Genomic DNA, 26932 nt, shown 5'->3' with positions numbered 1-26932 from the left:
CCTGGTTTCTTTGCTCTATGAAACAAAAAATCATTCAAACGAAATCATTTTGTGGACAAAAACAGACATTTGCCCAATATTTCGAGAAAATAATGTCAGATTTGTCAAAAATGAAACACAGAACACACCTGCAAGCTTTAACACACATGGTGCGTCGCTGGTTAGATAATAAGATAATAAACATGGAGGGAGATAATGATAACTCCTGAACATAAACACTTGTAGAAGAAAAAAACCACGGACATAGTAGCGATTCAAATTGTAATCCTAAGCACAGGGCTTTACACGCCATTCGGAATTAACTTTTTTTTTTTAACGTAAGCTGACATTTTTAGGGGGCCAGGGGTAACTGGCTAACGTCACCTGTCGCTGTGCAGAAAGACGCAGATACGTACGTCCATACGTCAGGCTTTTCAAAATAAAAGCAACACAGTTCTATTGCATGCGCAGTATAAATACTGTGTAATATAATCTGTATAATCTGCCACAGGCCGGACAGGGATGCCCAAAGGGATGCCCAAAGGGATGCCCAAAGGGATGCCCAAAGGGATGCCCAAAGGGATGCCCAAAGGGATGCCCAAAGGGCCGTATGTGGCCCACGGGCCGTCTAATGTTGTATTTTTGTTCACTGTCGGTGAGAAAGAGTCCTGATATGATATAACAAAATACGGTGTATTCGCGAAATCATACTTGAAACGTCAAGCTATTATTTTCATGCTAATCCACAAAAGTTTAATGTATATTTGTAACATCTATACGCTAAAGAAATGTATACTGGGTGTCTCAAAAACGATGTAATATCACACAAAATATTCTGATGTTTGTACCTAAAGTTAGTCACGTGTTTGGAGCGTAAAGTTAGTAACGCGTTTGTACGTAAAGTTAGTCACATTTCTGTATTTAAAGTTAGTCGCGTGTTTGTACGTTAAGTTAGTAACATGTTTTGTACGTAAAGTTAGTCGCATGATTTTGCGTAGTTAGTTCCGTGCTTTTATGTTAAGTTAGTTGTGTGTTGCTATATACTTGGCACCACCTAGTGGACTGAAATGTCAATCAATTATTTTCATGCTAATCCACAAAAGTTAATGTATGTTTGTAACATCGAAACGCTAAAAATGTAAATGTGTACTTGGTGTCTCAAAAGCTATGTAATATTGTCGCGCAACATATTGTGATATTTAACTGTGTCGGTTTACCCTTCCTCACCGCCAGTCAGTAATGATTTTATTTGATTAAATTTCAGACGTCTTAAAGCAACTGCAGTCCCTGCTTGAAGACACGTTGAAAGCGCTCGCTCTCCCTGTGATTGCATCACAGACTGGTGCAGCATTCCTGCAGCTCGTGTCACATACTCGCTCTTTGGAAAAGCACCAGTCCTTGTTTGAAAAACTTCCATCATTCTCTCACCGGCTGATGAATAAACGTTGCAGCGCCTCTTTTGTTTTGTGAGCCGCGCTCGTGCTCTCTGTGAAATGGTGGAACTTTGCAGTGTTGTCCTTGTCGGCCTGTTGAATAGAGGCGATGTTCCTGCCCCCGCCCGTGTGTTTCCTTTGTGTTCAGCGACGGATGACGTAAAACGTAGGCAATATTACCTGCTGGAGGCAATGTGGAAATCCTTCCACTCTAAACAAATTCTCTTTATTAGTGTTGTGCATGAATTTCCCAATAATCTACATGTAATCACAGCAGAAGAAAAACTGGTTCAACTTTGCTGTGTTTGGAAAATACAACAGGTTTAAAAATTTCCAGGTGAATCTGGAAATTCACGTGACAAAATAAAACCAGGGTGTGGGATTTAAAAACAAAATGTTTTAGTTTTTGTTTATTTGCAACTTTAGTTTTTTATTTTGTTCTACAGGAGTTTGTTATTTTGTACCTCCCATATTTATTTGTCATCAGCAACGTCACCACTAGATGCTTCTAAATCTTTCACTTCTCCTCCGATTCTCCTTCATGCGCCTTAAAAGAAAAGTTACTTTTACTTAGTCACGTGTTTTTATATAAAGTGGATCACGTGTTTTTACATCAAGTTAGTCATGTGTTATGTGAAGTGAGTAACGTATTTTTACGTAAAGTGAGTCACATGTTTTTACGTAATGTGATTCACTTGCTTTTACGTAAAGTGAGTCGTGTTTTTACGTGAAGTGAGTCACGCGTTTTTACGTTAAGTTAGTCATGTGTTTTACGTGAAGTGAGTCACGTGTTTTTACGTAAACTGAGTCAATGTTTTTACGTGAAGTCAGTCCCGTGTTTTTACGTGAAGTGAGTCACATGTTTTTACATAAAGTTAGTCACGTGTTTTTAAGTAAAGTGAGTCACGTTTTACGTTAAGTTAGTCACGTGTTTTTACGTAAAGTGAGTCGTGTTTTTACGTTACGTTAGTCACGTTTTTTTACGTTATGTGAGTCACATTTTTTTACGTTAAGTTAGTCACATGTTTTAACGTAAAGTGAGTCACATGTTTTTATAGAACAGAGGTTTAAAAATGTTTAGGTGAGTCTTTTAAAGAGTAGGCTCACCACATTTGTTCAATGTTAACATTTTCTGAGCTGAAAAACCAACAGTGACGTTGAGTTCACCAGAGTTCATCTTCAGTTAATATAATCTGGTTCATCGTACTTATTCATTAAACTACACAGTTGTGCAAACATCCCGTGACGCTCTGTCTTTCTCACGGGCTTTATTGGAGTTTTTGCCCCACTGCCTTTTTTCTAAAATGATTCCTTCCTCAAAGGAAACGCATTGATTAGAATCAATATTTAAGAGCTAAAAATAGCTTTGAAAATGAAGCTATGAATAGCCGTGTGTTGTGATTCTATTTTTGGCGCCTGGACTCTGGTCTATTGTTTGCTTTTGCATCACACCTGTGGAATTTCTCATTTACTGCAGGGTGTTGTGGACTTTTTCATGCTTTTATATTGTGTGTATGTGTGCACACAAAAGGCTTCCTTTTTATTCATTCATTCATTCATTCATTCATGCATGGTCGAGCTGACAATGATGTATTTCTAGCTCGGTGTCCTTGTTCCAGCCTCCTGTTGGTGTTGGTTCACTTGATACAGGGCCTCAAACTGTTGTGCAGCACATTGTTTGAAGTGGTTCTCATGTGACATGAAACCAATACACACTACTCTTCCGCCTCCACCTCCTCCTCCACCTGACTGCAGCGGAAAAATGCCTTCACCAGGCAGTGGCTGATCCACAGATATAGCTCTTATTTCATTCCCAGTGTGAATATCCGCTCCTCATTTCCTCCAACCAATATTTAGAGACACATTTAAACACTCATGACTCTGTCATCTGTTGTCACAGAACGTAAACATTGGGTCCATCTGCGCGGGAAAGTCCCACCGCACACTGATGGTAAATGTTGTCGCTGTGATTTTTCCAACAACAAATCTGCTCTGTGACATCATTGTCTCATAAGGTCAGCTTCAAAACTTCAAGTAGTTTCTCTCCAGGTGTCTTTTCAAATTTTTTTGGGTGTGTCTAAAGATATGGTGTCGTGGCACACTTCAGGGGATTTAATTAAAAGCCAGTCCGGAGATATACTCCAGGGCTCCAGAGTGCAACCAAAATTTGCAGATGCTGCTGATGCCGCTACTGATGCTGCAGATGCTGCTGCTGTTGATGCAGCATCTGGCTCGTGTTATCTCCTCTGGTACTTCACATACTGTTGTACAGTTGCCCTTTGGTCAGTGGCAGCATCTGCAACTGGTTGAATTTGGGCCACAGGAATGTTGCGGCCAAAGCATGTGTGGTTTTGTCCCTATTACAAAGACTCACGCCTGGTCTGTAGAGGCCACCGTAGTTCTAGACACACACACACATTGTGTTTTCTCAGCGGGATATAACCATATCAAAACTTCGTGATTTCATAAAAATGCAGTTCACATGACGACATGTACGTGATACTTTGACAGTGATATAGCACGCAGCTCATTCGGTGGATGTCTGTCTGTCTGCTCATCACTTGCTGCACCAGTGTGTGCAGTGCCACCTTTGTTGTTAGGACAAGAAATGAAAGTATGTTTATGTGTGTGTGTGATTACTTACAACAAAAACCATTAGCCTTTTTGTAGCCTTGGAATGAGCCTTCCTTATGCACTAAATAAACATGCTCTGAGGCAGTTTACATCACCACCTCATCACAGTGACGTCTGACAAGGTACAGTAATACCATTTATAAAAATTATAGTTCAATTATGACAACAAAGCAAATCAGACGGTGAAACCAGTCCAACAACACAGCCGAACAAAAGATGATGGGAGAAGGAATACCTCAGTGACCACCAATGAGCAGTGAGGACATTTTAATGAATATTGCGTGTGTGTAAAAGAGAGACCATACTAGCAAAATTCCACTTTACCACAGGTGCAAGTTGCTGGAAGAGCATGAAAATGCTGTGCGCACATCAGGCGTAGTGCAAACTTGTTCAGTGCACAGGCGCAATACTCATGTTAGTCACGTCTGACGCTCCAGCTGAAACGATGGCAAAATAATGACGTCACATGCTCGCCAGCGTCCACACTCCGCTCGGGGAAACGTATCGTTGTTTGCTGTGTTATCTGCTGTGGAAATGTCGTCTTGTGTGGTTTCACAACAAACACCAGGAGCCAGAGACCACACTTCCACCACAGAGAGCACCTATGCTTAGGCTGATGGTAAAAGGAAACTTCCATCACGTCCATCACATCACAAAATGATTCCACGGTGCAATAGACGCGGCATGAGAGCGCGTGAATTTGACTTAAACATGAAGACTTCAGAGTTTTTAATGGTTTTATGTCAAACTCTAGTAAATGTTACTTCTCTCTAACCAACCATCCTCCATCTTCTCAGCAGGCCAATGGAGCCGCCCTCAAAGAAGGACATGGTTCCATTAATGCGGCGGCCTGATGAGTGGAAGGACCCGTGGCGACGGTCCAAATCCCCCAGGAGACGCCCGGGGCTGGGCTCTCCTCCCCGAGGACGCCGGCGACACCGACCCTCCGGCTCCTCCGTCTCTCTGTCCAACTCCTCCAGGTACCAACGCCTCATTCTTGTTGCGATGTCCCTGCGTCATTGCAGCAATTACTCGTCATTAAACGTCATTACCCTTAGTTTGCACATGTGAGTATTAAACACAGCACTCGCAGTCATCGTCATAGCTCCAGCGGGAACAGTTTGTACCTGAACCTGCCAGTCCAACAGGTTCAAGCACCACTGTCACTGTTCACATGGAAATTAATATTACACTCAAATGTTCTAATCAGCAATAACTAATTGTCTGTGGCATTTAGGAGCCAGTGATTAAAGGCCCAGTCTAAGGCTGGTCGATATGTTTGTTATATCTGTAAATGGTGACATAAGATTTTAGATTTCATGATCAAGTATCAGTGATGACTTTTCCTGCTTTTAAAGGCTGTTGCATTGAAAATCATCATTTATTAAATATCTTTTTATTGAAGTATCCATTTCAACATACGTTCCACTCCTGCGAAACTTTTTTATAAACAGAACAAAATTAGTAAGTAAACAGTAAACTTGTTTTTACATTAAAACAAGACAATAACTTGATAATCATCATTTATTATATGATATTCAATAAATGTGTGAAACACATTAAACATAATGTACTAATAACACCTGTTTAATGTTAAGCCCAGTTATTTGTGTTAAAGCAGAATTTGATCATATTTATAGTCAGTGTGATTTTTAACTGCATAAATTACCTGATGTCATGCAACTATATAATCTGAATACATCCATGAGAATAATCTGATTGTGCCCATGGAAATAATCTGATTATGTATACTCAAGTAACTGAAATTTTGATTAAAACCACTGAATTAATTATTTAGTCTGATTCCACCCACTGTAGTAATCCGATTTAAACTGCCCTAGTTGTCTGTTTTCAACCAGCCAGGTGATCTGAATATATACACCAAAGTAATCTGATAACACCCAGTGAAGTAATCTGAATACATTCCCCTTAATAATATGAGTGTGCCCCACTAAAATTATTGGATTATGTATACTAAAGTATCTGGATTAGATGAGGTCACTCTGTTAGTTGATGTATAGAATGTATGGAATAGCTCACTATTTGGCAGTCTGTTGGTGGACGTATAGAATAACTTGCTATTTGGCAGCCTTTTGGTGGACGTGTAGAAAAGCTCACTATTTGGCAGTCTGTTGGTGGGCGTATAGAAAAGCTTGCTATTTGGCAGTCTGTTGGTGGGCGATAGAATGACTCACTATTTGGCAGTCTGTTGATGGACGTATAGAATAGCTTGCTATTTGGCAGTCTGTTGGTGGATGTATAGAATGACTCACTATTTGGCAGTCTGTTGGTGGAGGTAAAGAATGACTCACTATTTGGCAGTCTGTTGGTGGACGTAGAGTAGGGGTGCAACAGATAAAAACCTCACGAATCGGATCAGCAAAAAAAGTCTGGCACAATCTTTTCGGGGGAAGTGGGTGCACGACTGCGCACCGTCGTAACGTGGCTCAAGCACTTTCAGCATGTGTTTAAAGCACTCGTTTTGCACAACCGAATACGGCCTCATGTCTGCACCTATAAACACACCGATAGCGTTTGTGATGGCTTTAGCAATGGTCTGATTGTGCTACAAGGGGCTGCTTAAATGCCGCGGTGATGAGCGGTGTTGAGCAGCCTTCGTTTTCACTCCTGTCGTTTCACGGACAGCCGTGAGAATTACATTTTTGGATTTCTCCAGCGCCTTTAACACAATCCAGCCTCTGCTCCTGAGGGACAAACTGTCTGGGATGGGAGTGGGTTCACACCTAGTTGTCTGGATAAGTGACTACCTGACCGGCCGACCTCCGTATGTGCGACTGGGGGACTGCAGGTCTGACACGGTGGTCAGCAGCATGGGAGCGCCGCAGGGGACTGTGCTCTCTCCTGTCCTGTTTACCCTGTACATGTCCGACTTTAAGTACAACTCAGAGCTCTGCCATGTGCAGAGATTTGCGGACGACACAGCCATTTTTGGCTGTATCAGGAGTGGAAAGGAGGATGAGTACAGGGAGCTTATCCAGAACTTTGTGAAATGGTGTGACAGCAATCATCTGCTCCTAAAAACTGCCAAGACCAGGGAGATGGTTGTGGATTTCCGGATATCCAGGGTGCACCCAGAACCAGTTCTCATCAAAGGGGACTGTGTGGAGGTGGTGCACACCTACAAATACCTGGGAGTACAGCTGGATGACAGGCTGGACTGGACCACCAACACAGAGTGCTTCCTTAGAAGGCTGGCATCCTTCAACATCTGCAGGAAGCTGCTACAGACCTTCTACCAGTCTGTGGTAGTGCGTGCCCTCCTGTACTCAGTGGTGTGCTGGGGGGGCAGCCTCAAGAAGGATGCTTCACGCCTGGACAAACTAATAAGGAAGGCAGGCTCTGTTGTAGGCACAGAACTGGACAGCCTGACATCCATAGTTGAGCGACGCACACTCAACAGGCTCCATTACATTACATTATCCAAAGCGTCTTACAATAAGTGCATTTAAACATTTGGGTACAAATAAGAGCTAGAAGTAAGTAAGAGCTTCAAGTAAGCCAAACTATGAAGTGCTACTCATAAGTGCGATGTATAAGTTGTTTTTTTTGTCGTCGTCTTAGTCGAGGTAGAGTCGGAAGAAATGTGTTTTTAGTCGGCAGCGGAAGATGTGGAGGCTTTCCGCTGTCCGGATGTCGATGGGGATCTTGTTCCACCATTTGGGAGCTAGGACAGTGAACAGTCTCGAGTTCTGTGAATGCCTCTGAGATCCTCTCAGTGAGGGGGCAGCGAGGTGGTTTGCCGATGCAGAACGGAGTGGGCGGGCTGGGGTGTTGGTTTTGATCATGTCCTGGATGTAGGCTGGACCGGATCCGTTTGTAGCATGGAACGCAAGCACTAGAGTCTTAAAGCGGATGCGAGCAGCTACAGGAAGCCAGTGAAGGGAGCGGAGGAGCGGTGTAGTGTAGGAATTTTAGTAAGTTGAAGACCAGACGAGCTGCTGCATTGTGGATGAGTTGCAGAGGTCATATGGCACACACAGGGAGACCAGCCAGGAGGGAGTTGCAGTAATCCAAGCGTGAGATGACAAGAGCCTGGACCAGAACCTGTGCCGCCTTCTGGGTTAGAAGAGGCCGTATCCTTCTGATGTTGTGCAACATATATCTGCAAGATCGAGCTGTTGCAGCAATGTTGGCAGTGAGGGAGAGATGGTCATCAAGTGTCACACCCAGGTTCCTTGCGGTATGAGAAGGAGTTACCACAGAGTTGTCGAGGGTGATGGTTAAGTCTGTGGTTAGAGCCCTTTCCTGGGAGAAAAAGAAACTCAGTCTTGTCGAGATTGAGTTTCAGGTGATGGTCAGACATCCACTGAGAGATGTCGGTCAGACAAGCAAGAGAGTTGGTGTATAGAGAGAAGAGGAGAGGGCCCAAGACAGAACCCTGAGGGACCCCAGTAGCTAGAGGAAAGGGTTCCGACACAGATCCTCTCTGTATGTTCGGTTTTGAAGATAGGACGAGAGTAGGGTAAGTGCAGAGCCTGAGACACCTAGTTCTTGAAGGGAGGAAGTAAGGATCTGGTGGTTAACTGTGTCAAACGCTGCAGAAAGGTCCAAGAGGATGAGCACAGAGGAGAGAGGGGCGGCCCTGGCAGTGTGGCGTTGCTCAGTGACAGCAAGAAGTGCAGTTTTGGTCGAGTGACCTGCTTAAAACCTGCCTGACGAGGATCAAGAAGGTTGTTCCGGTGAAGGTAGGAGGAGAGTTGATTAAAGATGGCACGCTCCAAAGTTTTGGAGAGAAAAGGAAGAAGAGAGACAGGTTTTTAGTTATTTACTTCAGACAGGGCAAGGGTGGGCAAAGGAGGGGAGTCACTCTGGCCCCTTTAAGAGAGTCCGGAAAGCAACCAGATGATAGAGATGTGTTAATGAGGTGGGTGAGGAAAGGAAGAAGATCAGAGGCAATTGACTGAAGAAGGTGAGAGGGGATAGGGTCAAGGGGCAGGAGGTGGGGCGGGCAGAGGTTATTAGGGAAAGAACTTGATCCTGAGATAGAGTGGTGAAAGAGGATAGAGAAGGAGCTGAATTTGTGGTTGGTAGAGGGGTGGGGTCAGGAGGTGGGGTTGAGAAAGAAGAGTGAATGTCATCTACTTTTATTGGGAAGTAGTTGAGTGAATTGGTATAAGGGAGGAGGGAGGTCAAGGAGGTTAGAGAAGATCGAGAAAAGTTTTTTGGGGTTAGAGGAACAGGATTGAATTTTAGTCTGATAGAAAGATTGTTTGGCTGCAGAGGCAGTGAAGGTGGAGAGAAGAGAGTGATAGGAAAAGCAGGTCGTCAGGGTGTTCTGATTTCCTCCTTTTCCTTTCTGCTGCCCGTATCGTGGCTCTCTCAGTCCGACAACCACAGGGCTACGGAGGACTTACAAACTCGCCGCGAAGTAAGAGGACAGAGAGAGTCAAGAGAGGAGGACACAGTAGAGAGGAAGGTGTCTGGCTCCTGTCCATCATAGACAATCCACACCATCCACTACACAGCACCATACACAGACAGAGGAGCAGCTTCAGTGACAGACTGCTGTCAATGCCCTGCTCCACAGAAAGACTGAGGAGATCATTCGTCCCCCATGCCATTAGACTCTTCAACCTGCATCATACATGACACATACACACACGCACACATGTACATGTGCATGCACACACACACCTTTGCACTGTAATAACGGAACTTTCTGATTTATAATTCATTTCTTTTTCAACGTCTTTTCATATTATACACTGCTCAAAAAAATAAAGGGAACACTTAAAGAAGACAATGTAACTCCAAGTCAATCACACTTCTGTGAAATAAAACTGTCCACTTAGGAAGCAACACTGATTGACAATCAATTTCACATGCTGTTGTGCAAATGGAATAGACAACAGGTGGAAATTATAGGCAATTAGCAAGACACCCCCAATAAAGGAGTGGTTCTGCAGGTGGTGACCACAGACCACTTCTCAGTTCCTATGCTTTCTGGCTGATGTTTTGGTCACTTTTGAATGCTGGCGGTGCTTTCGCTCTAGTGGTAGCATGAGACGGAGTCTAGAACCCACACAAGTGGCTCAGGTAGAGCAGCTCATCCAGGATGGCACATCAATGCGAGCTGTGGCAAGAAGGTTTGCTGTGTCTGTCAGCGTAGTGTCCAGAGCATGGAGGCGCTAAGTGGCTGAGAGGTGGAGGAGGCCGTAGGAGGGCAACAACCCAGCAGCAGGACCGCTACCTCTGCCTTTGTGCAAGGAGGAACAGGAGGAGCACTGCCAGAGCCCTGCAAAATGACCTTCCCCAGGCCACAAATGTGCATGTGTCTGCTCAAACGGTCAGAAACAGACTCCATGAGGGTGGTATGAGGGCTCGATGTCCACAGGTGGGGGTTGTGCTTACAGCCCAACACCGTGCAGGGCGTTTGGCATTCGTGAGATATCACCAATTGGCAAATTTGCCACTGGCGCCCTGTGCTCTTCACAGATGAAAGCAGGTTCACACTTAGCACGTGTGACAGACGTGACAGAGTCTGGAGACGTCGTGGTGAACGTTCTGCTGCCTGCAACATCCTCCAGCATGACTGGTTTGGCAGTGGGTCACTAATGGTGTGGGGTGACATTTCTTTGGGGGGGCCGCACAGCCCTCCATGTGCTCGCCAGAGGTAGTCTGACTGCCATTAGGTACCGAGATGAGATCCTCAGACCCTTTGTGAGACCATATGCTGGGGCGGTTGGCCCTGGGTTCCTCCTAATGCAAGACAATGCTAGACCTCATGTGGCTGGAATGTGTCAGCAGCTCCTGCAAGACGAAGGCATTGATGCTATGGACTGGCCCCAGTCCTGAATCCAATTGAGCACATCTGGGACATCATGTCTCGCTCCATCCACCAACGCCACATTGCTCCACAGACTGTCCAGGAGTTGGCGGATGCTTTAGTCCGGGTCTGGGAGGAGATCCCAAAGTAAACCATCCGCCACCTCATCAGGAGCATGCCCAGGTGTTGTAGGGAGGTCATTTTGACTTGGTTTTAAGGACATTACATCAAAGTTGGATCAGCCTATAGTGTGTTTTTCCACTTTAATTTTGATTGTGACTCCAAATCCAAACCTCTATGGGTTAATACATTTGATTTCCATTGATAGTTTTGGTGTGATTTTGTTGTCAGCACATTCAACTATGTAAAGAACAAAGTATTAAATAAGAATATTTTATTAATTCAGATCTAGGATGTGTTATTTTACTGTTCCCATTTATTTTTTTGAGCAGTGTGTTTAGACTTTGCATGCCTCTTATGTTTCTATTTTGTAACATTCTTTGAGCTGCTGAACTATGAATTTCTCTGTGAGATGAATAAAGTATCTATCTGTCTGTCTGTCTGTTGTTGGACGTATAGAATAGGTCACTATATGGCAGTCTGTTGATGGATGTATCAAATAGGTCGCTATTTGGCAGTCTGTTGATGGACATATAGAATAGGTTGCTATTTGGCAGTCTGTTGATGGATGTATGGCGTAGCTCACTATTTGGCAGTCTGTTGATGGATGTATGGCGTAGCTCACTATTTGGCAGTCTGTTGATGGATGTATGGCATAGCTCACTATTTGGCAGTCTGTTGATGGATGTTTGGCATAGCTCACTATTTGGCAGTCTGATGATATTAAGAATGGTATAGAATTCCGAGTTCTGACTACAAATTGAATGCAGCAGAAGCCAAACAATACATGTATTGTAACAACTCTCTGTGTGTGTGTTGCAGGTCGTCTTCTCACTCTTCATCCTACACAGGCTCTGGATCTTCTCGCTCACGCAGCCGCTCCTCCTCGTTCAGCTCCTACTCCAGCCACTCCTCTCAGCGCAGCTCCTTCAGTGGCAGCCGCTCCAGGTATACTACATTAATGTGTGTGTGTGTGTGTGGCTCCTTTTACACCTGGCATTAGAATGCACGTTCTGTGATTCTTGAACTCTTCCACACATGTTGTTCATATGCTATTTGATCACGGTTTGTTTTGGCATTTTCCTCCTTTTTTGAAACTGGTACATTGGCAGCGTTCTCATTAATATTGAACGAGTGTCCAATCACGGACGAGATTCACCAGCGCGTCACATGTCTAACATCAGCTTCTCTGTACTGTAATTCCTAAACAGTTGAATAACTGCCGGATATGGAAAGTGAAAGTTATTTCCATTTTCTGACAATTGTCCAGCCATAAAATCAAACTAAATCCACATGGCCAGATAATCCTGATGTGGTGTCAACACGGGATGTTTTGTTCTCCTACTTCCTCTCCCGCCCGTTCTGAATTCTGCGCTGTCAGCTGCTCGTGAGCGTGTTTTGCTGCTGCTCTCACATATAATCCTGACATTTCTAAACCTTCTTTTTTTCCAGATCTCGGTCGTTCTCCACGTCTCCCTCACCGAGTCCAGCAGCACCGAGGAATGCGAAGAACAAACCAGAACCTGCTCCTGCGTTAAATAAAGGGTAAGTCGTCATCAGTCAGCTGTCCAGCATTATTCTCGTTATTCCTGTCTGTTATGGTTTGGGGACAGGAGACGAAGGGTTTTCTGTGAACTGAATCTCACAATAATAAGTCGTTTTGTTGTGATAAGGTTGAATTATTTAATATTTTCCTTTGTGAGAGATTTGACAGTGCTCGTCAACATACAGTCCTAGTGATCCAGAGAGAAAGGTCCGCCCATTTACAGTAACACATCTTAGGTCAAAATAAAGATTATTTTACAAGTATCGTAATAATATGACAAATGAATTAATTATATGCACCAAAACAAGAGAGAAGCCACAGTGTTTGGTTGTCCTGATGGAGTAGATCCAGAGGACACTTCTGTTAAAAGCCTTGGCTTCCACTTTCCACTTTTGCGACTTCACGTACTCGTAAAAAACCACACAATGCGACGGTTTCTTCTCTGCAGATGGACTGTGTCGTACAGTTCTGAGTGTCAAGAATCATACGTTCCCCACGCAGAGTCTGGACGCCGGCGAGTATGTGGCGTCGTCCAGAGAATCTCAGCACTGATTGGCCGTCGTGATCTTTCAACTCGCGCGTCAGATATAATTGGTACGATAGACCCGTGCGTTGACTTTGTTCTGTTCTGCTAATCTGTGCTTTTATATCATCTGGGCAGGATTATGATTGTTCTCTGTGTGTTGGTTTAGACCGGAGAGAGTGCGTCACATCTGTGTGGCTCCGCCCTCCAAGCACTTCCTTTTCCATTTTTAAAGTTCTTAAACGGTTTCTCACCTCTGAACGTCTTATCTCCACGCTCCACCCCCGAGCTCTGAGCTGTAATCGCAGGATGCTTTTCTGCACCTGCCAAGTGAAACCTGCATCCACCTCAGATTCTCACGACTTTAATCTCGTAAATTAACACTTTATTCTCATGAATTTAATCTCGTAAATGAACACTTTATTTTCACGACTTTAATCTCGTAAATTAATACTTTATTCTCATGACTTTAATCTCGTAAATTAACACTTAATTCTCACAACTTTAATATCGTAAATTAACAAATGTGCTCTAGAAATCTTTAGGTCAGTTGATGTAAAAGGGAAACATAGACTTGTTCAGGCATTGATGGAAAAGGTTTACGTTAAATTTGAGCTAATCAGGAAGGGACCATGCCTGTTGATGTTTGTTTGACAAAACGTTTCTGGTCCCTCAGGATGCCGCCGAAGCCCGGTACCATTCCGCCTCCTCGTCGGGAAAAACCTTCCATGAAAAAAGCTCCCAGTCCTCCTCCCCCTGCTGGACCACAGGGCAGACCCCCCAAACCTGTGCCAGAGGGAAGCAAACCCCCCACCAATCCACGGGAGGGCGGAGGACCAGGAGGCGGGGCCAGCACAGCGGGAAGACCCCCAGTGCCGCGAGAACCAGGAAAACCTCCCAATCCACGGGAAGGAAGGCAGAAAGAGAGGCAGCAACATCCTCCGCAAAGGTGGGTGTCTAAGAAACCAGAGCTGCTGCTCTGACTTCTGTCAGATTACACACTTGAAAGGAATTTGCCTGTTATCAGGAAGCAGCGTGACTGAGATCCAGCGTGACCTGTAACCAAACACCGCTCTGCCGTCAGCCAAGACAAACCACATGTTTCAGGCCCAGTTTGAACCCAGCAATGTGGATATAGTATAGCATTAGGATTAGTGTCCAAATAACCACTCAGTCAGGGGCCCAGATTCACATGGTATGGTCAAATGTGATTTTTCAGGTTCTTAAATGTAAATATTTCCTCCTAAATATTTTTTTCTTTGCTCCGGATAAACTAAAATGTTGGTCTGTGGACAGAAAACAATACTAGAGCTGTAATCTTGTTGTAAGAAATTCTTGTTCGACTGAAGCCGGTTTCTCTGAAAGCGTTTTGCATCTCGTACCTCTGCGCAATATCATAGAGCATGACATGATTTCCGAAAATATACTATATACTATACTACGTTGATATCAGCACAATATCAACTGTTGAGGAATATCTAGATGATTTATCTCATGTCCTCACACAGAGACACAAAGAGATCGCTGCCGTTGTTGTGGGCGAGTGTGTCTGCAGTTATAAAACGAATCAATGATTATTAGACTAAAACATTGAAATATGCTAATTCTGATATGATCATGTACTCAAAACAGATGGAGCAACTTAACAAAGACAAGTTAGCTTAAGTTTTTATATGATACGTTTGTAGTCGAGCTGTGATATGAAAACTGTTGCTGGCAAACTTTGCATTTGACTTTTTTATCAACATCTGTTTTTGTAAAATGCTGCCACACTGTGACGTCTGGGACATGGATGTTAGAGGACGACTGACTGTAGCTCAACATTAAATAAAACCACCAACGTACTTTAATCTAATAATCTAATCCACGATACTGAAAACAAGGGGGTGTTCTCTGAAGACACGCTGTGATCTGTGGAACAGGGGTGCTCTGAAAACACCCCTATTAGCACTTGGTACATTCCTCCAGATGAAATAACCAAAGACTGAATGAAATTAACACGGCAAAACGTCTTCTTATCAGAATCTGAGTCGAACCAGATTGTACGGACGAATGTTAGCCACATTTGTCTGTTGTGCTATTCCGGTTGTATGTGGAGTGTGTGTGTGTGTGTGTGTCTGTCTGTCTGTCTGTGTGTCGGTGTGTGTGTCCATTCTTAATGCTCTCGTCCTGCTCTCTGATTGACTGGAAATTCAGGATGAACTCAGCCTGGGTTTCATGTGGGTGGCAGAGCGTTGGCCCTGCTTTGTTTACTGGGATCATATTTGCACTTGCACTTTAAGGTTGCATTTCCTGACACATTTGAATGTGACACAGGTGATGCCGCACATGTAACTTTCAGCCGTGCACGCTGGGGAAAGACCGCAGAGATCCCATGTGGGCGAGGGAGTAGGTGGACAACTCGAGGAAGGTGTGTGTGTGTGTGAGAGTGAGCCAGAGGGGAAGAACAGCCAAAGGGCAGGGAATAACTGTCACAGTGGGTGAGATTGTTTTCATTTTTGTGTGTGGGTGTGTGAGTGTAGGCAGAATACCAAACGTTGTGAAAGAAAATGTCCAAGAAAACCTGTTCCAACACTCGATTGTTATTCCGTTAATATATGACTTCCCTGCGATTGACACGTGAGATTTAGATAAGCGATACTGTCGGACAGAGCGGCTGGTTGGGATAGTACAGGTACACTCACTCTCATACACCAAACAGAGAGGCAATCAGTGTTTTTAGCTGGCGGGGACACAGGACCTGCTGGTCCTCTGCGGCTTAGTGTGGTCACTTTGTGTCATTGAGTGGATCAACAGACTCCTGTGTGTGATGTTAAAATCACTGATTTTCTCCATGTGGTTTGGTGTGGGAGAGTGAGTGGTCTACAAACTTCAGTTTCCTGTTGGAAAAGTCTGTTTCACAGTGAGATTCAGACATCGTGGTCTTACACTGATGTAACCTGTGGTTCTGATTAGTAAAATAATCTTCACTTCCCGTCTCTGTCCAGGCGAACTGTGAGTGGCAGTGTCAGTGGGAGTGGCAGCAGTTTTACTGGCTCCAGCTCCAGGTCTAGGTCCCGATCCTCGTCCAACTCACTTTCACGCTCCGGATCCAGGAAATCCAGGTACAGACCTGTGTGAGAACTCTTGTTTGTTGTTCTTTGGTCGCATTACCTTTGTGTGTAAAGAAATCACAACCTTTATTTCATATGACGAATCAAAACAAGGTCATCCCTGTAGTCTCCCTTTGAAACTGAAAGGTTGGACTGTACCATGTGGAATTGGGGGTTGTGTAAATGATACTTGTAGAGAAGACAGAAATGTCAAAAGGTTATTGTGACCGAAACAAAACAGGTGATTTGTAGAATAGTACTTCCCTGATTTTATTTTTGTGTACTCTTGTTTTCATGTGCCGCTTTCACGGGGAAACGTCCAGAAAATCAAGGTATGAACCTCACTTCACATTAAAGAAGCTGAAAAATGACAGAAAGTAGAAAATATTCACATTTAAAAAGCTGAAAAATGACAAAGTAGAAAATATTCACATTTAAGAAGCTGAAAAATGACAGAAAGTAGAACATATTCAGAAAGTAGAAAATATTCACATTTAATAATTAAAAACTGAGCGAAAGCAGAAAATGTTCACATTTAAGAAGCTGAAAAATGACAAAGTAGAAAATGTTCACGTTTAAGAAGCTGAAAAATGACAGAAAGTAGAAAATATTAACATTTAAGAAGCTGAAAAATGACAGAAAGTAGAAAATATTCACATTTAAGAAGCTGAAAAATGACAGAAAGTAGAAAATATTCACATTTAAGAAGCTGAAAAATGACAAAGTAGAAAATATTCACATTTAAGAAGCTGAAAAATGACAAAGTAGAAAATATTCACATTTAAGAAACTGAAAATGACAGAAAGTAAAACATATTCACATTTAAGAAGCTGAAAAATGTGAGAAGGTAGAAAATATTCACCTTTAAGAAGCTTAAAATGACAGAAACTAAAAAATATTCACATTTAAGAAACTGAAAATGACAAAGTAGAAAATATTTACATTTAAGAAGCTGAAAAATGACAGAAAGTAGAAAATATTCACATTTAAGAAGCTGAAAATGACAGAAAGTAGAAAATATTCACATTTAAGAAGCTGAAAAATGTCAAAAACTAGAAAATATTCACATTTAAGAAGCTCAAAAATGACAGAAAGTAGAAAATATTCACATTTAAGAAGCTGAAAATGACAGAAAGTAGAAAATATTCACATTTAAAAAGCTGAAAAACGACAAAGTAGAAAATATTCACATTTGTCTGATTTCGCTGCAGATCACTGAGTGTGAGCAGCGTGTCGTCGGTGTCGTCTGCATCGTCCAGCAGTAGCTCAGCACGCAGTGCCGACTCAGATGACATGTATGCCGACCTTGCCAGCCCGGTGTCGTCTGCCAGCTCACGCTCGCCCGCACTCAATCATCCCCGCAAGGAGCGAGGAGCTCCACGGGAGCAGCCTTCACACGCAAGAGACAAAAACAGGGGTGAGTGTGGATGAAGAGGACGTTACTGCAGACAGATGTGTAAATCAGTGATTTTAACATCCCACACACAGGAGTGTGTGGGATCACTAAGTTCTAATGTCTGATTTTGTCACTTCAGCTTTTAAAATCCTTCACTCAGACTTCCCTCAGTGACACAAAGTGACCACACGAGGCAACAGAGGACCAGCAGCTCCTGTGTCCCCACCAGCTAAAATCACTGGGCTCTCTGGGCTTTGGTGTGGGAGAGTGAGTGTTTATAGATAATTGTTGTTTGTTTGTCCTCGTCACAGAGCGACCGTCGAAGAAGGACGAACCTTTCCGCGATGATCGCAGGAAGCTCATTCCTTCTGGAGTGCCACCTAGAGGAGGCCATGCCATGTCCAGATCAGGTCCTGGGAGTCGGGGGGGCCACCCTGGACACACCCCTGCAGGCAACATGGGCCCCCCAGGAAGCTATGGAGGTTCAGGTTCCCACAAAGACATCAAACTCACCCTCCTCAACAAGGTCACTGTTAACTCTGAGCATCTCTCACTTGACAGTTTTTGATGGAGCGATAAATAAATGTATATAATGGTGATGATAAACTGAGCAGACAGTGTTTGATGAGCGTGTTTCTCTGCCTGTGCTCAGTCGGCGTGAACGTGCTGATCTCTGGTGTTGTTGTTTTCCAGCAGCAGGCGGATAAAGGCAACAGGAAGAGATACCTGCCGTCAGACAAAGACAGACCAGGTTCTCCTGCCAGTAAGAGGATGGCCGTCTCTCCAGACAGAGGTGAGATCCACGTCTGTGTCAGGCAACGACAAAACCGTACAAAAGACTCAGTTCATAATATCTATAATATCTGTCAGTTTAAGTCTACGATAACTTTATCACGTCTTTATCTTACTTTTGTAAACCACTCACTCTCCCACACCAAAAGTCATAGAGAAAATCAGTGATTTTAGCTGCGGGGACACAGGAGCTGCTCCTCTGCTGCCTCGTGTGGTCACTATGTGTCACTGAGGTAATAGTGATGGAGGAAGCAGTGGATCAACTGTGTGTGTGTGTGTGTGTGTGTGTGAGATGTTAAAATCACTGGTTTTCTCTCTGGGCTTTGGTGTGGGAGAGTGAGTGGTTTACAGTGAGAACTAAACTGCTTGTCGTCATCATTCAGGTCTAAACGACGTGTGAGTGCACAGACACACTTCTTCATCTCACTGTTCGCTTTATGTTAATCAGCTGATTTCACTGTCACGTAAAACACAGAGGGGGAGGAGTCTGTGGGAAAGCCACTTCCTGTTCTGCTCCAAAGTCGGCAGTAAAGGCCACTCAGGCCCCATAAACCCCCCTCACCTGAGGTGGAAGTTGGAACAGTCCACAAAAACTTTCATCATGAAACTATGAAACATCTGCTTTCACATAAACATCCACACAAACATTCACAAAAACAAACATTCACACACACAAAAACATCCATACAAACATTCACACACACAAACACAAAAACATTCATACAAACATACACACACAAAAACACAAAAACATCCATACAAACATACACACAAACATTCACACACACAGACACAAAAACATTCACACAAATATCCACACAAACATTTACACACACAAACATACACACACACATTCTCACAAACAAACCTCCATACAAACATTCACACACAAACATCCACACACCTTTAATTCTTCAAAACAATTCCTATTTTCCAGGTCGTGAGAAAAAGATGTTGGGTCGGCCCCCACTTTCTCCTCGTATGGATCGGCCCAGAGGGCAGGGGCCAAGACCTTTGCCCCCTCATGGAGACAGGTTGGTCCAGACGTGTGTGTGTGCGTGCGTGTGTGTTCGCATTTCATTGTTAAAAAAAATCATCTTATTATTGTGAAGATCGTTGACTTTGACTCCTCCTCGTCTTCCTCAGGAAACGCCCTCTCTCTCCGCCTCCTAAATCCTCGGGGAAAACTTCAGCAACACCGGCACCAGGTAAACCGGCCCCTCCTGGTCCTGCTTCTGCCGCCGGGTCCAACAAACCCAGCAACACGCTGTCCCGCCGCGAGGAGCTGCTGAAGCAGCTGAAGGCCGTGGAGGACGCCATCGCCCGTAAGCGAGCCAAGATTCCCGCCAAATAGAAGGCGGGGCTGTGAGACCGTTTTCCCGCCGTCAGTGGACGTGTAAAAAAACATTTTGTTCGGCTCTCGCCGCAAAAAAATCAAATAAAAAACAAAACAAACTGCTCTGTTTGGCTCCGCCCTCCAAACTCCCGGACGTCCTGCTGCGGTTCGACAAGAGCGAGAGTGTGGGCGTGGCCGAGGGAGGAGTATCACGGAAGCATCGCCCTCGGGATTTGTACACGTCAATGTCTACGACTTCTGTCTCTTGCCCCGCCCCTTTCATGGTCTGGTCCTCACGTTTGCGTTTGTTTACTGCGTCGACCGCGACTTTGTATAAATCCTGTAAACGAACGCAAGCTCGTTTGTTTGTTTTTCGCAGTTTCTTCTTCGTCTTCTTCGTCACTTCTTGTACAAAATCAGCGAGACGTCGGATGGTTTTAAACCTTTGATTCTAGACGACAGTGATGTGAAACTTTCTTCTTTTTTTAAAAAGCTTCTTCTTCTTTGCTTTCCTCGAGTGACAAAACGCCACGTTTTATTTTGCGTCACACTTTTTAGTTGTAGGAGGAGTTTGACGTGAGACGGGGACTTTGAGACATGAGTGTCTTTTGTGAGAACAGCCTTCGAAATAAACTATTTTGATAAAGAGATGTTTGTTCTGTTTGTTTATTAAATAACAAATGTAAATAAAAAACGATACATGAGATTTAGAGAAGTCGAAAAACTGACGGCTATTTTTTAACAAATTTGACCTCAAGGTTTTTGGTTTTTTGAAATTGACATTTGATGACGAGGTAGTTTTGTTAAAAATTGACATTAAACAAAAGAAGTCTGACATCTTTGTCTCTTGTTGAGGACAGTTTGTCCCTCTTTGAATGAACTGCTGCATTTGCAACACTGAGTGTGTGTGTGTGTGTGTGTGTGTGTGTGTGTGTGTGTGTGTGTGTGTGTGTGTGTGTGTGTGTGTGTGTGTGTGTGTATGCGTGTCCAGGTATTACTAATGTTGTGGGGACCTAAACCTGTTTACACAGTCAAATTATGGGGAGTTGTCCTCCTTGTGGGGACGAAAAGCAAGTCCCCATAACGTAAATTACTACATTTTAGGATTAGGCCAGTAGTAATTGTGGTTAAGGTTAGAGTAAGTCTCCAAGAAATGAATGTAAGTCAATGCAATGTCCCCTCAAGTCATGAATGTCGAACATGTGTGTGTGTGTTACTAATGTTGTGGGGACCTAAAACTGTTTACACAGTCACATTATGGGGACACATTATTATGTCTTCCTTGTGGGGAAAAAAAAGTCCCCACGACTTAAATGACTAGATTTTAAAGTGAAGCTATGTTTTAAGGTTAGGATTAGTATTAGGATTAGGCCAGTAGTAATTGTGGTTAAGGTTAGAGTAAGTCTCCAGGAAATTAATGTAAATCCATGCAATGTCTCAAGTCACGAATGTCCAAGTGTGTGTGTCAGAACAATCACGTTACGCAACCTCAGCTTTTATACAATGACAACAAAGAATTCTTCAGTTTCTTAAATGTCGTCAACACAAAAATCTGCTGCTGCGATAAAATCATAACAGATAAAAAACAGTTAAAGCAGAAACTTCTTTGTATTTTCTTCCTCTTTTTATGTTTGTTTTCATGAGAATATATTCCCTTGTGTGTGTGTGAATTCATTTAGAATAAATCAGATGAAACGGAAGAAAAAAGAAAACACTTCAACGTTGTTTATTCTTCATAAACTCAATAATTGTTCAAAAAAGTGTTGTTGTTTTTTTAAATCAGCACAAATGTTTACATGAAAATGTGTATATATATTCTCACGTGTGTATATATCTATACACGTGTGTATATATCTATACATGTGTATATATTCAATTATTATATATTATATTCAATTAAATTAAATGATCATTCTCTCCACCTAAACTTAAGGTTAATTATTTAAGTGAAGATCAGAGTAAAACATTAGTCGTAATTAAGGTTGTGTGTGTGTGTGTGTGGTGCTGTCAGAGGAATGCCACACACACACACACAGAGGAAATAACTGGGCTCGTTTCCATTTCCTGTTCAGCTGCTGCTGGTTTTTCCCAGGTGAGACAATAAAAGGAGCAGAGAAGAAGAGAGAGGACAGACGGACAAGAGACAGAGAGAGAGACAACATGGACCTGAAACAGGTGAGTGTTGTCGGAGGAGAACAGGTGAAGATGAGGAGGAGGAGGAAGAGGAGGAGGAGAAGGACAGGTGAAGATGAGGAGGACAGGTAAAGATGATGAGGAGGAGGACAGGTGAAGATGAGGGAGGACAGGTACAGATGAGGAGGAGGAGGACAAGTGAAGAGGAGGAAGAGCAGGACAGGTGAAGAGGAGGAGGAGGACAGGTGAAGAGGAGGAGGAGGAGGACAGGTGAAGATGAGGAGATCAGGTGATGAAGTATGTCCCTCATTCAGGTGTGTCTGCCCTTCACAGATCTTCATCATCATCATCCTGGGATTACTCCTTGCACCTGTGTGGACATTTAAAATGAACCGTTGCTATGACGACGACGAGCTGAGTGATGCAGCAGACAGGAAGCTGAGGAGTCACTTCCTGCAGCCTCCAGAACCTTCTGCTGTGGAGGAGGAAGAGGCAGAGCCTTCGTCTTCCTCGTGTCCTGTGAGTTTGTATCAGCAGCGTCTGCAGGACATGAGTGACAGGTCTGTGTCGCCATGGAGATACGTGTGAGTAAACACTGTTTCCATCGTCTTCATCACACAGGTACAACTGTCAGCGGGTTTACAACAGTTTACACAAGGTTACAAAAGTTTAAACTGGTTTCACAAAAGTTTAAAACGGTTTTAAAACCAGTTTAAACTGGTTTAAAAAAGTTTAAACTGGTTTTAAAAAACGTTTACTGGTTAAAACCAGTTTAAACTGGTTATACAAAAGTTTGAACAGGTGTGAACTGACGTTATTCTCAAGTTTATTTTATGAATTTTATGAACAGATGTTTGTGATAAATGTTTAAACAGTCGACCGAACGGAGAAGAAATATGGAGTAAAATTAAATCATTAACCCATGTGAGTGAATGAATGAATGAAATACATAATAATAATAATAATATAGGAGAGTTTGAAAAAAAAAATAAAATATATGTATCAACTAAAGAACCATGAATGAATGATGAATGATGAGTGAATGGATGAGGCAACTCCTGTGTGATTTCATCACTGCACGACGGGAAGTCGAGGGAAACTCCTATAATAAAATAACTATGTCACCTGTCAATCATTGATAGGTGACATAGTTATGTTCACGCAGAGAAAAGTAATAAATAACCTGAATCCTAAAAGACTTGAAGAAGTGAATCTGTTTAAGAACGTGTTACACACACACACACAGGAGTTGTTGATCCACTGCTGCCTCCATCACTAAGTTCAAATGTCTGATTTTGTCACTTGGGCTTTTAAAATCCTTCCTTCAGATTGACCTCAGTGACACAAAGTGACCACACGGGGCAGCAGAGGACCAGCAGCTCCTGTGTCCCCGCAGCTAAAATCACTGATTTTCTCTGTGGACTTTGGTGTGGGAGAGTGAGTGTTTTACAAACGTCACTTTCCTGTTGGAAAAGTCTGTCTCACATAAAATCTACCACACCATAAAATCAGTGATTTTAGGAGCTGCTGCTCTACTGCTGCCTCGTGTGGTCACTTTGTGTCACTGAGCTAAATCCAAATGCTGAATTGTGCATCAGTGGATCAACAACTCCTGTGTTAAAATCACTGATTTTCTCTGGACTTTGGTGTGGGAGAGTGAGATAAAGACGTGATCATGTGACGTAGCAACAGTGTGTTCACGTGCGTCTGTAACAGACTGTAAATCTCGATGTGACTTTGACGGAAATGTTAAATGTGCTCCTCAGACTGCGACACATGAAGGATCATTATCCGTCGTCGTACGCCGAGGCTCGCTGTCTTTGCTCCGGCTGCATCCTGATCCGGGATCGGAATCCTCCGACGGAAAGTCTTGACTACAATTCCGTTCCGATCAAACAGAGCCGAATATTCCTGAAACGCGAACTCTGCAGCGACGGACAGAAGTATCACCTGACGCCTGTGAACGTGGAGGTGGCCGTGGGCTGCACCTGTGTCCGAGTCAAGACCTCCACCTCCTCCTAGAGGGGAAACACTGTCACCTGCTGGCACGAGTCACACACTACAACTGATTATTCCTGTTATATATCTATATATATATCTATATATATGTTAGTCAGTCAGTCATCATCTACCGCGGGGGGTGCTGTGCCAATCTCAGCTACATCGCGCTGGTCTATCTGTGTGTGGCCAGTCCATTGCAGGGCCACACACAGATAGAGACAAACAACCACTCACACTCACTCCTATGGTCAATTTAGAGTGTCCAATTTACCTAATCCCCACTTGGACTGTGGGAGGAAGCCGGAGAACCCGGAGAGAACCTACGCACACACGGGGAGAACATGCAAACTCCATGCAGAATGGGCCTTGTTCCAACCGGGGCTCGAACCCTGGTCTTCTCGACCAAAGCGAGAGTGCTAACCACTACACTACCGTGTGAACCTATATATATATTAGTATTTGAATTTATTTATTTATTTATTTATTGAAACGAAGCCATGTTCTCTGTAGTTGTCATAGTGACGACGTGATGATTATGAATCTATTGTCGTTTGTTTCTGTAAACAAAAACAAAAATGCACTCCTTTTCACGTGGATGGAAAAATGTCTCTCTTGTAGTTTTGTAAAGCACTTATTTATTGTTTGTTTTTACAAAGACGAGGAAAAGTCTTTTTGAACATATTTATGTTGTTGTTTTGTCCCAGTGGGATTTTATGAGTCTGATGAAGACGTCACAGTTCAGCTTCTTTGAAGCAAAACAATAAAAAACACTCAAGAAAAACATGTTTTTAAATGTTTCTTTTCTTACAGCACTGATGAGATCGCTGATGACATCACTGTGTTGTACTTTTAGTATTTAGTCCAAAAAGTCACTAAAAAGTCAGTTTAGTAAGTCGTCCAAAATGTGACAAAAATGTCATAATTTAGTATGTCGTCCAAAATGTGACGAAAAAGTAAAAGTTTCGTATTTTGTCCAAAATGTGACAAAAAATGTTATAGTTAAGTATGTGTACAAACACTCTACAAACACTCTACAAACACTCTACAAACACAAACACTCTACAAATTCTTTACAAACACAAACACTGTACAAACACTCTATAAACACTGTACAAACACTCTACAAACACTGTACAAACACAAACACTGTACGAACACAAACACTCTACAAACACTGTATAAACACTCTACAAACACAAACACTCTACAAACACTGTAGAAACACTCTCCAAACATTGTACAAAAACACTCTACAAACACAAACACTCTACCAAACACTTTTACAAAAACACAAACACTCTACAAACACTTTACAAACGCCTACAAACACTCTGGCCTCTATAAACACTGTACAAACACTGTTCAAACACTCTACAAACACTCTCCAAACACTGTACAAACACAAACACTCTACAAACACTTTACAAACACAAACACTGTGCAAACACTCTATAAACAATGTACAAACACTGTACAAACACTGTACAAACAATACACAAACACTGTACAAACACTCTATAAACACTACACAAACACTGTACAAACACAAATACTCTACAAACACAAACACTCTTTAAACACTGTACAAACACTTTCCAAATACTCTACAAACACTGTACAAACACTCTACAAACACAAACACTGTACAAACACTTCACAAACACTGTTTAAACACAAACACTGTACAAACACAAACACTGTACAAAAACTCTACAAACACTGTACAAACACAAACACTGTACAAAAACTCTACAAACACTGTACAAACACAAACACTGTACAAACACAAACACTGTACAAACACTCTATAAACACTTGCAAACACAAAAACTCTACAAATACTCTATAAACATTTTACAAACACAAACACTCTATAAACACTGTACAAACACTGTACAAACACTGTACAAACACAAACACTCTACAAACACTCTACAAACACTTTACAAACACTCTACAAACACAAACACTGTACAAACACTCTACAAACACAAACACTCTGCAAATACTGTACAAACACAAACACTCTACAAACACAAACACTCTGCAAATACTGTACAAACACAAACACTCTACAAATACTCTATAAACTCCTCTCCTCAGCAGCAGTCGTGCTGTATAGCACCGTCCACAGTCATAAAGCAGTTTTTGTGCTGATTGTAATCGGTATGAGACCATTATTAGTCCCTGTCCTCCTTCAGTCACAGGCAGGTAGAAGGCAGCTGGCTGTATCCAGTGTTTTCCAGACGAAAAGAAGTCCAGGATGTCTCTCTAGATGTCCTTGATCTGGCCTCTTGGTGGTTTCAGGGCAATGATTTTCTTCCCCTACATGACAGCTGGGGTAGACAACAGAGCACACACTTTCTCCTTCACTCCCTCCCGGTTCTTTTTTTTTTAAATCATCTGTCCCCAAAAACACACCCAACACTTTTAGCCCCTCTTTTCCCCACTCATGTCCCCCCTGAGTCATTAGGCAAAGTCTGATCCCTCCCCTGTAAGACGACATATAAATCAGGTCCAAGAAAATTCCAAAATTGTTCATAGTCGGTGTAAAGATCATCAATCCCTGGTGCCATCTGGTTGATGGCAGCTGTCGAGCAGCTTTATCACCCAGGCTGAGCTGAGGAAACCCCTCCAGGAGCTCCTCATTGCACATAACATGTAGGAAAATAAGATTAACAATTAAATAAATCATACCAGGGAATAGGGACACATACACAGTCACACACACAACAGACTTCTTACAATTATCACCAACAACTATAAATTTGAACACTTTTAATTGGTACCAACCTGGGAAAACACAATTACGGAGTTGTTAAATGAGAGCGCAAACCACCATCTTTTCCTCTAAATCTTGGGCCATTTTTTCAATACTCAAGTAAGCAAGTATTTTCTTGCTTACTTGGGAACTATATACTTGAGAATATGCTGGGAGTATATACTTGACAAGTACAGGAGTACACAAGTATGTGGCTGTTTCTCAATTCTCAAGTAAGCAAGTATGTATGTATGTATGTATTGTTCTGCTGTTTGAATGGTGGCTGGTGCCAAGTGCTGCAGCCTCATTACCGCCACCTACGGTGTTGATTAATGAACATATGAAATACTTTTAATAAATGCATGTATATGTTTTTATTACTTTCACATTTTAAATATT

At 42.8% G+C, this 26932-nt stretch overlaps 2 protein-coding genes across 4 annotated transcripts in view; both read left to right on the top strand.

Moving 5' to 3' along the window:
- The window catches only part of zc3h18 (zinc finger CCCH-type containing 18), a 38370-nt gene extending 18084 nt beyond the window's left edge, over nucleotides 1-20286 (top strand). The window contains exons 10-20 of one of the 3 annotated variants that reach the window (XM_044036036.1): nucleotides 4847-5026; nucleotides 11776-11901; nucleotides 12406-12498; nucleotides 13699-13971; nucleotides 16010-16126; nucleotides 16438-16446; nucleotides 17326-17531; nucleotides 17822-18036; nucleotides 18204-18303; nucleotides 19240-19336; nucleotides 19449-20286. In XM_044036036.1, coding sequence (XP_043891971.1) covers nucleotides 4847-5026; nucleotides 11776-11901; nucleotides 12406-12498; nucleotides 13699-13971; nucleotides 16010-16126; nucleotides 16438-16446; nucleotides 17326-17531; nucleotides 17822-18036; nucleotides 18204-18303; nucleotides 19240-19336; nucleotides 19449-19656 — 1624 coding nt within the window. In that variant the 3' untranslated portion in view covers nucleotides 19657-20286. Of the gene's footprint in view, nucleotides 1-4843; nucleotides 5027-11775; nucleotides 11902-12405; nucleotides 12499-13698; nucleotides 13972-16009; nucleotides 16127-16437; nucleotides 16447-17325; nucleotides 17532-17821; nucleotides 18037-18203; nucleotides 18304-19239; nucleotides 19337-19448 lie in introns of all 3 variants that reach the window. The other 2 variants (XM_044036035.1, XM_044036034.1) reach the window with 2 other exon arrangements.
- Nucleotides 20287-21785: 1499 nt separating this feature from the next.
- Nucleotides 21786-23887, top strand: LOC122776321 (interleukin-17C-like). Its single transcript, XM_044036789.1, has 3 exons — nucleotides 21786-21813; nucleotides 22105-22355; nucleotides 23538-23887. Exons 1-3 carry the CDS (start codon nucleotides 21799-21801, stop codon nucleotides 23791-23793), a joined length of 522 nt encoding a protein of 173 aa, XP_043892724.1. The 5' UTR covers nucleotides 21786-21798; the 3' UTR covers nucleotides 23794-23887.
- Nucleotides 23888-26932: the final 3045 nt, after the last annotated feature.

This window comes from Solea senegalensis, linkage group LG10 (assembly GCF_019176455.1).
Source record: "Solea senegalensis isolate Sse05_10M linkage group LG10, IFAPA_SoseM_1, whole genome shotgun sequence".
NCBI lineage: Eukaryota > Metazoa > Chordata > Actinopteri > Pleuronectiformes > Soleidae > Solea > Solea senegalensis.
Note: the sequence above shows the minus strand (reverse complement) of the source record. Positions and strands in the feature narration are given on the sequence as shown.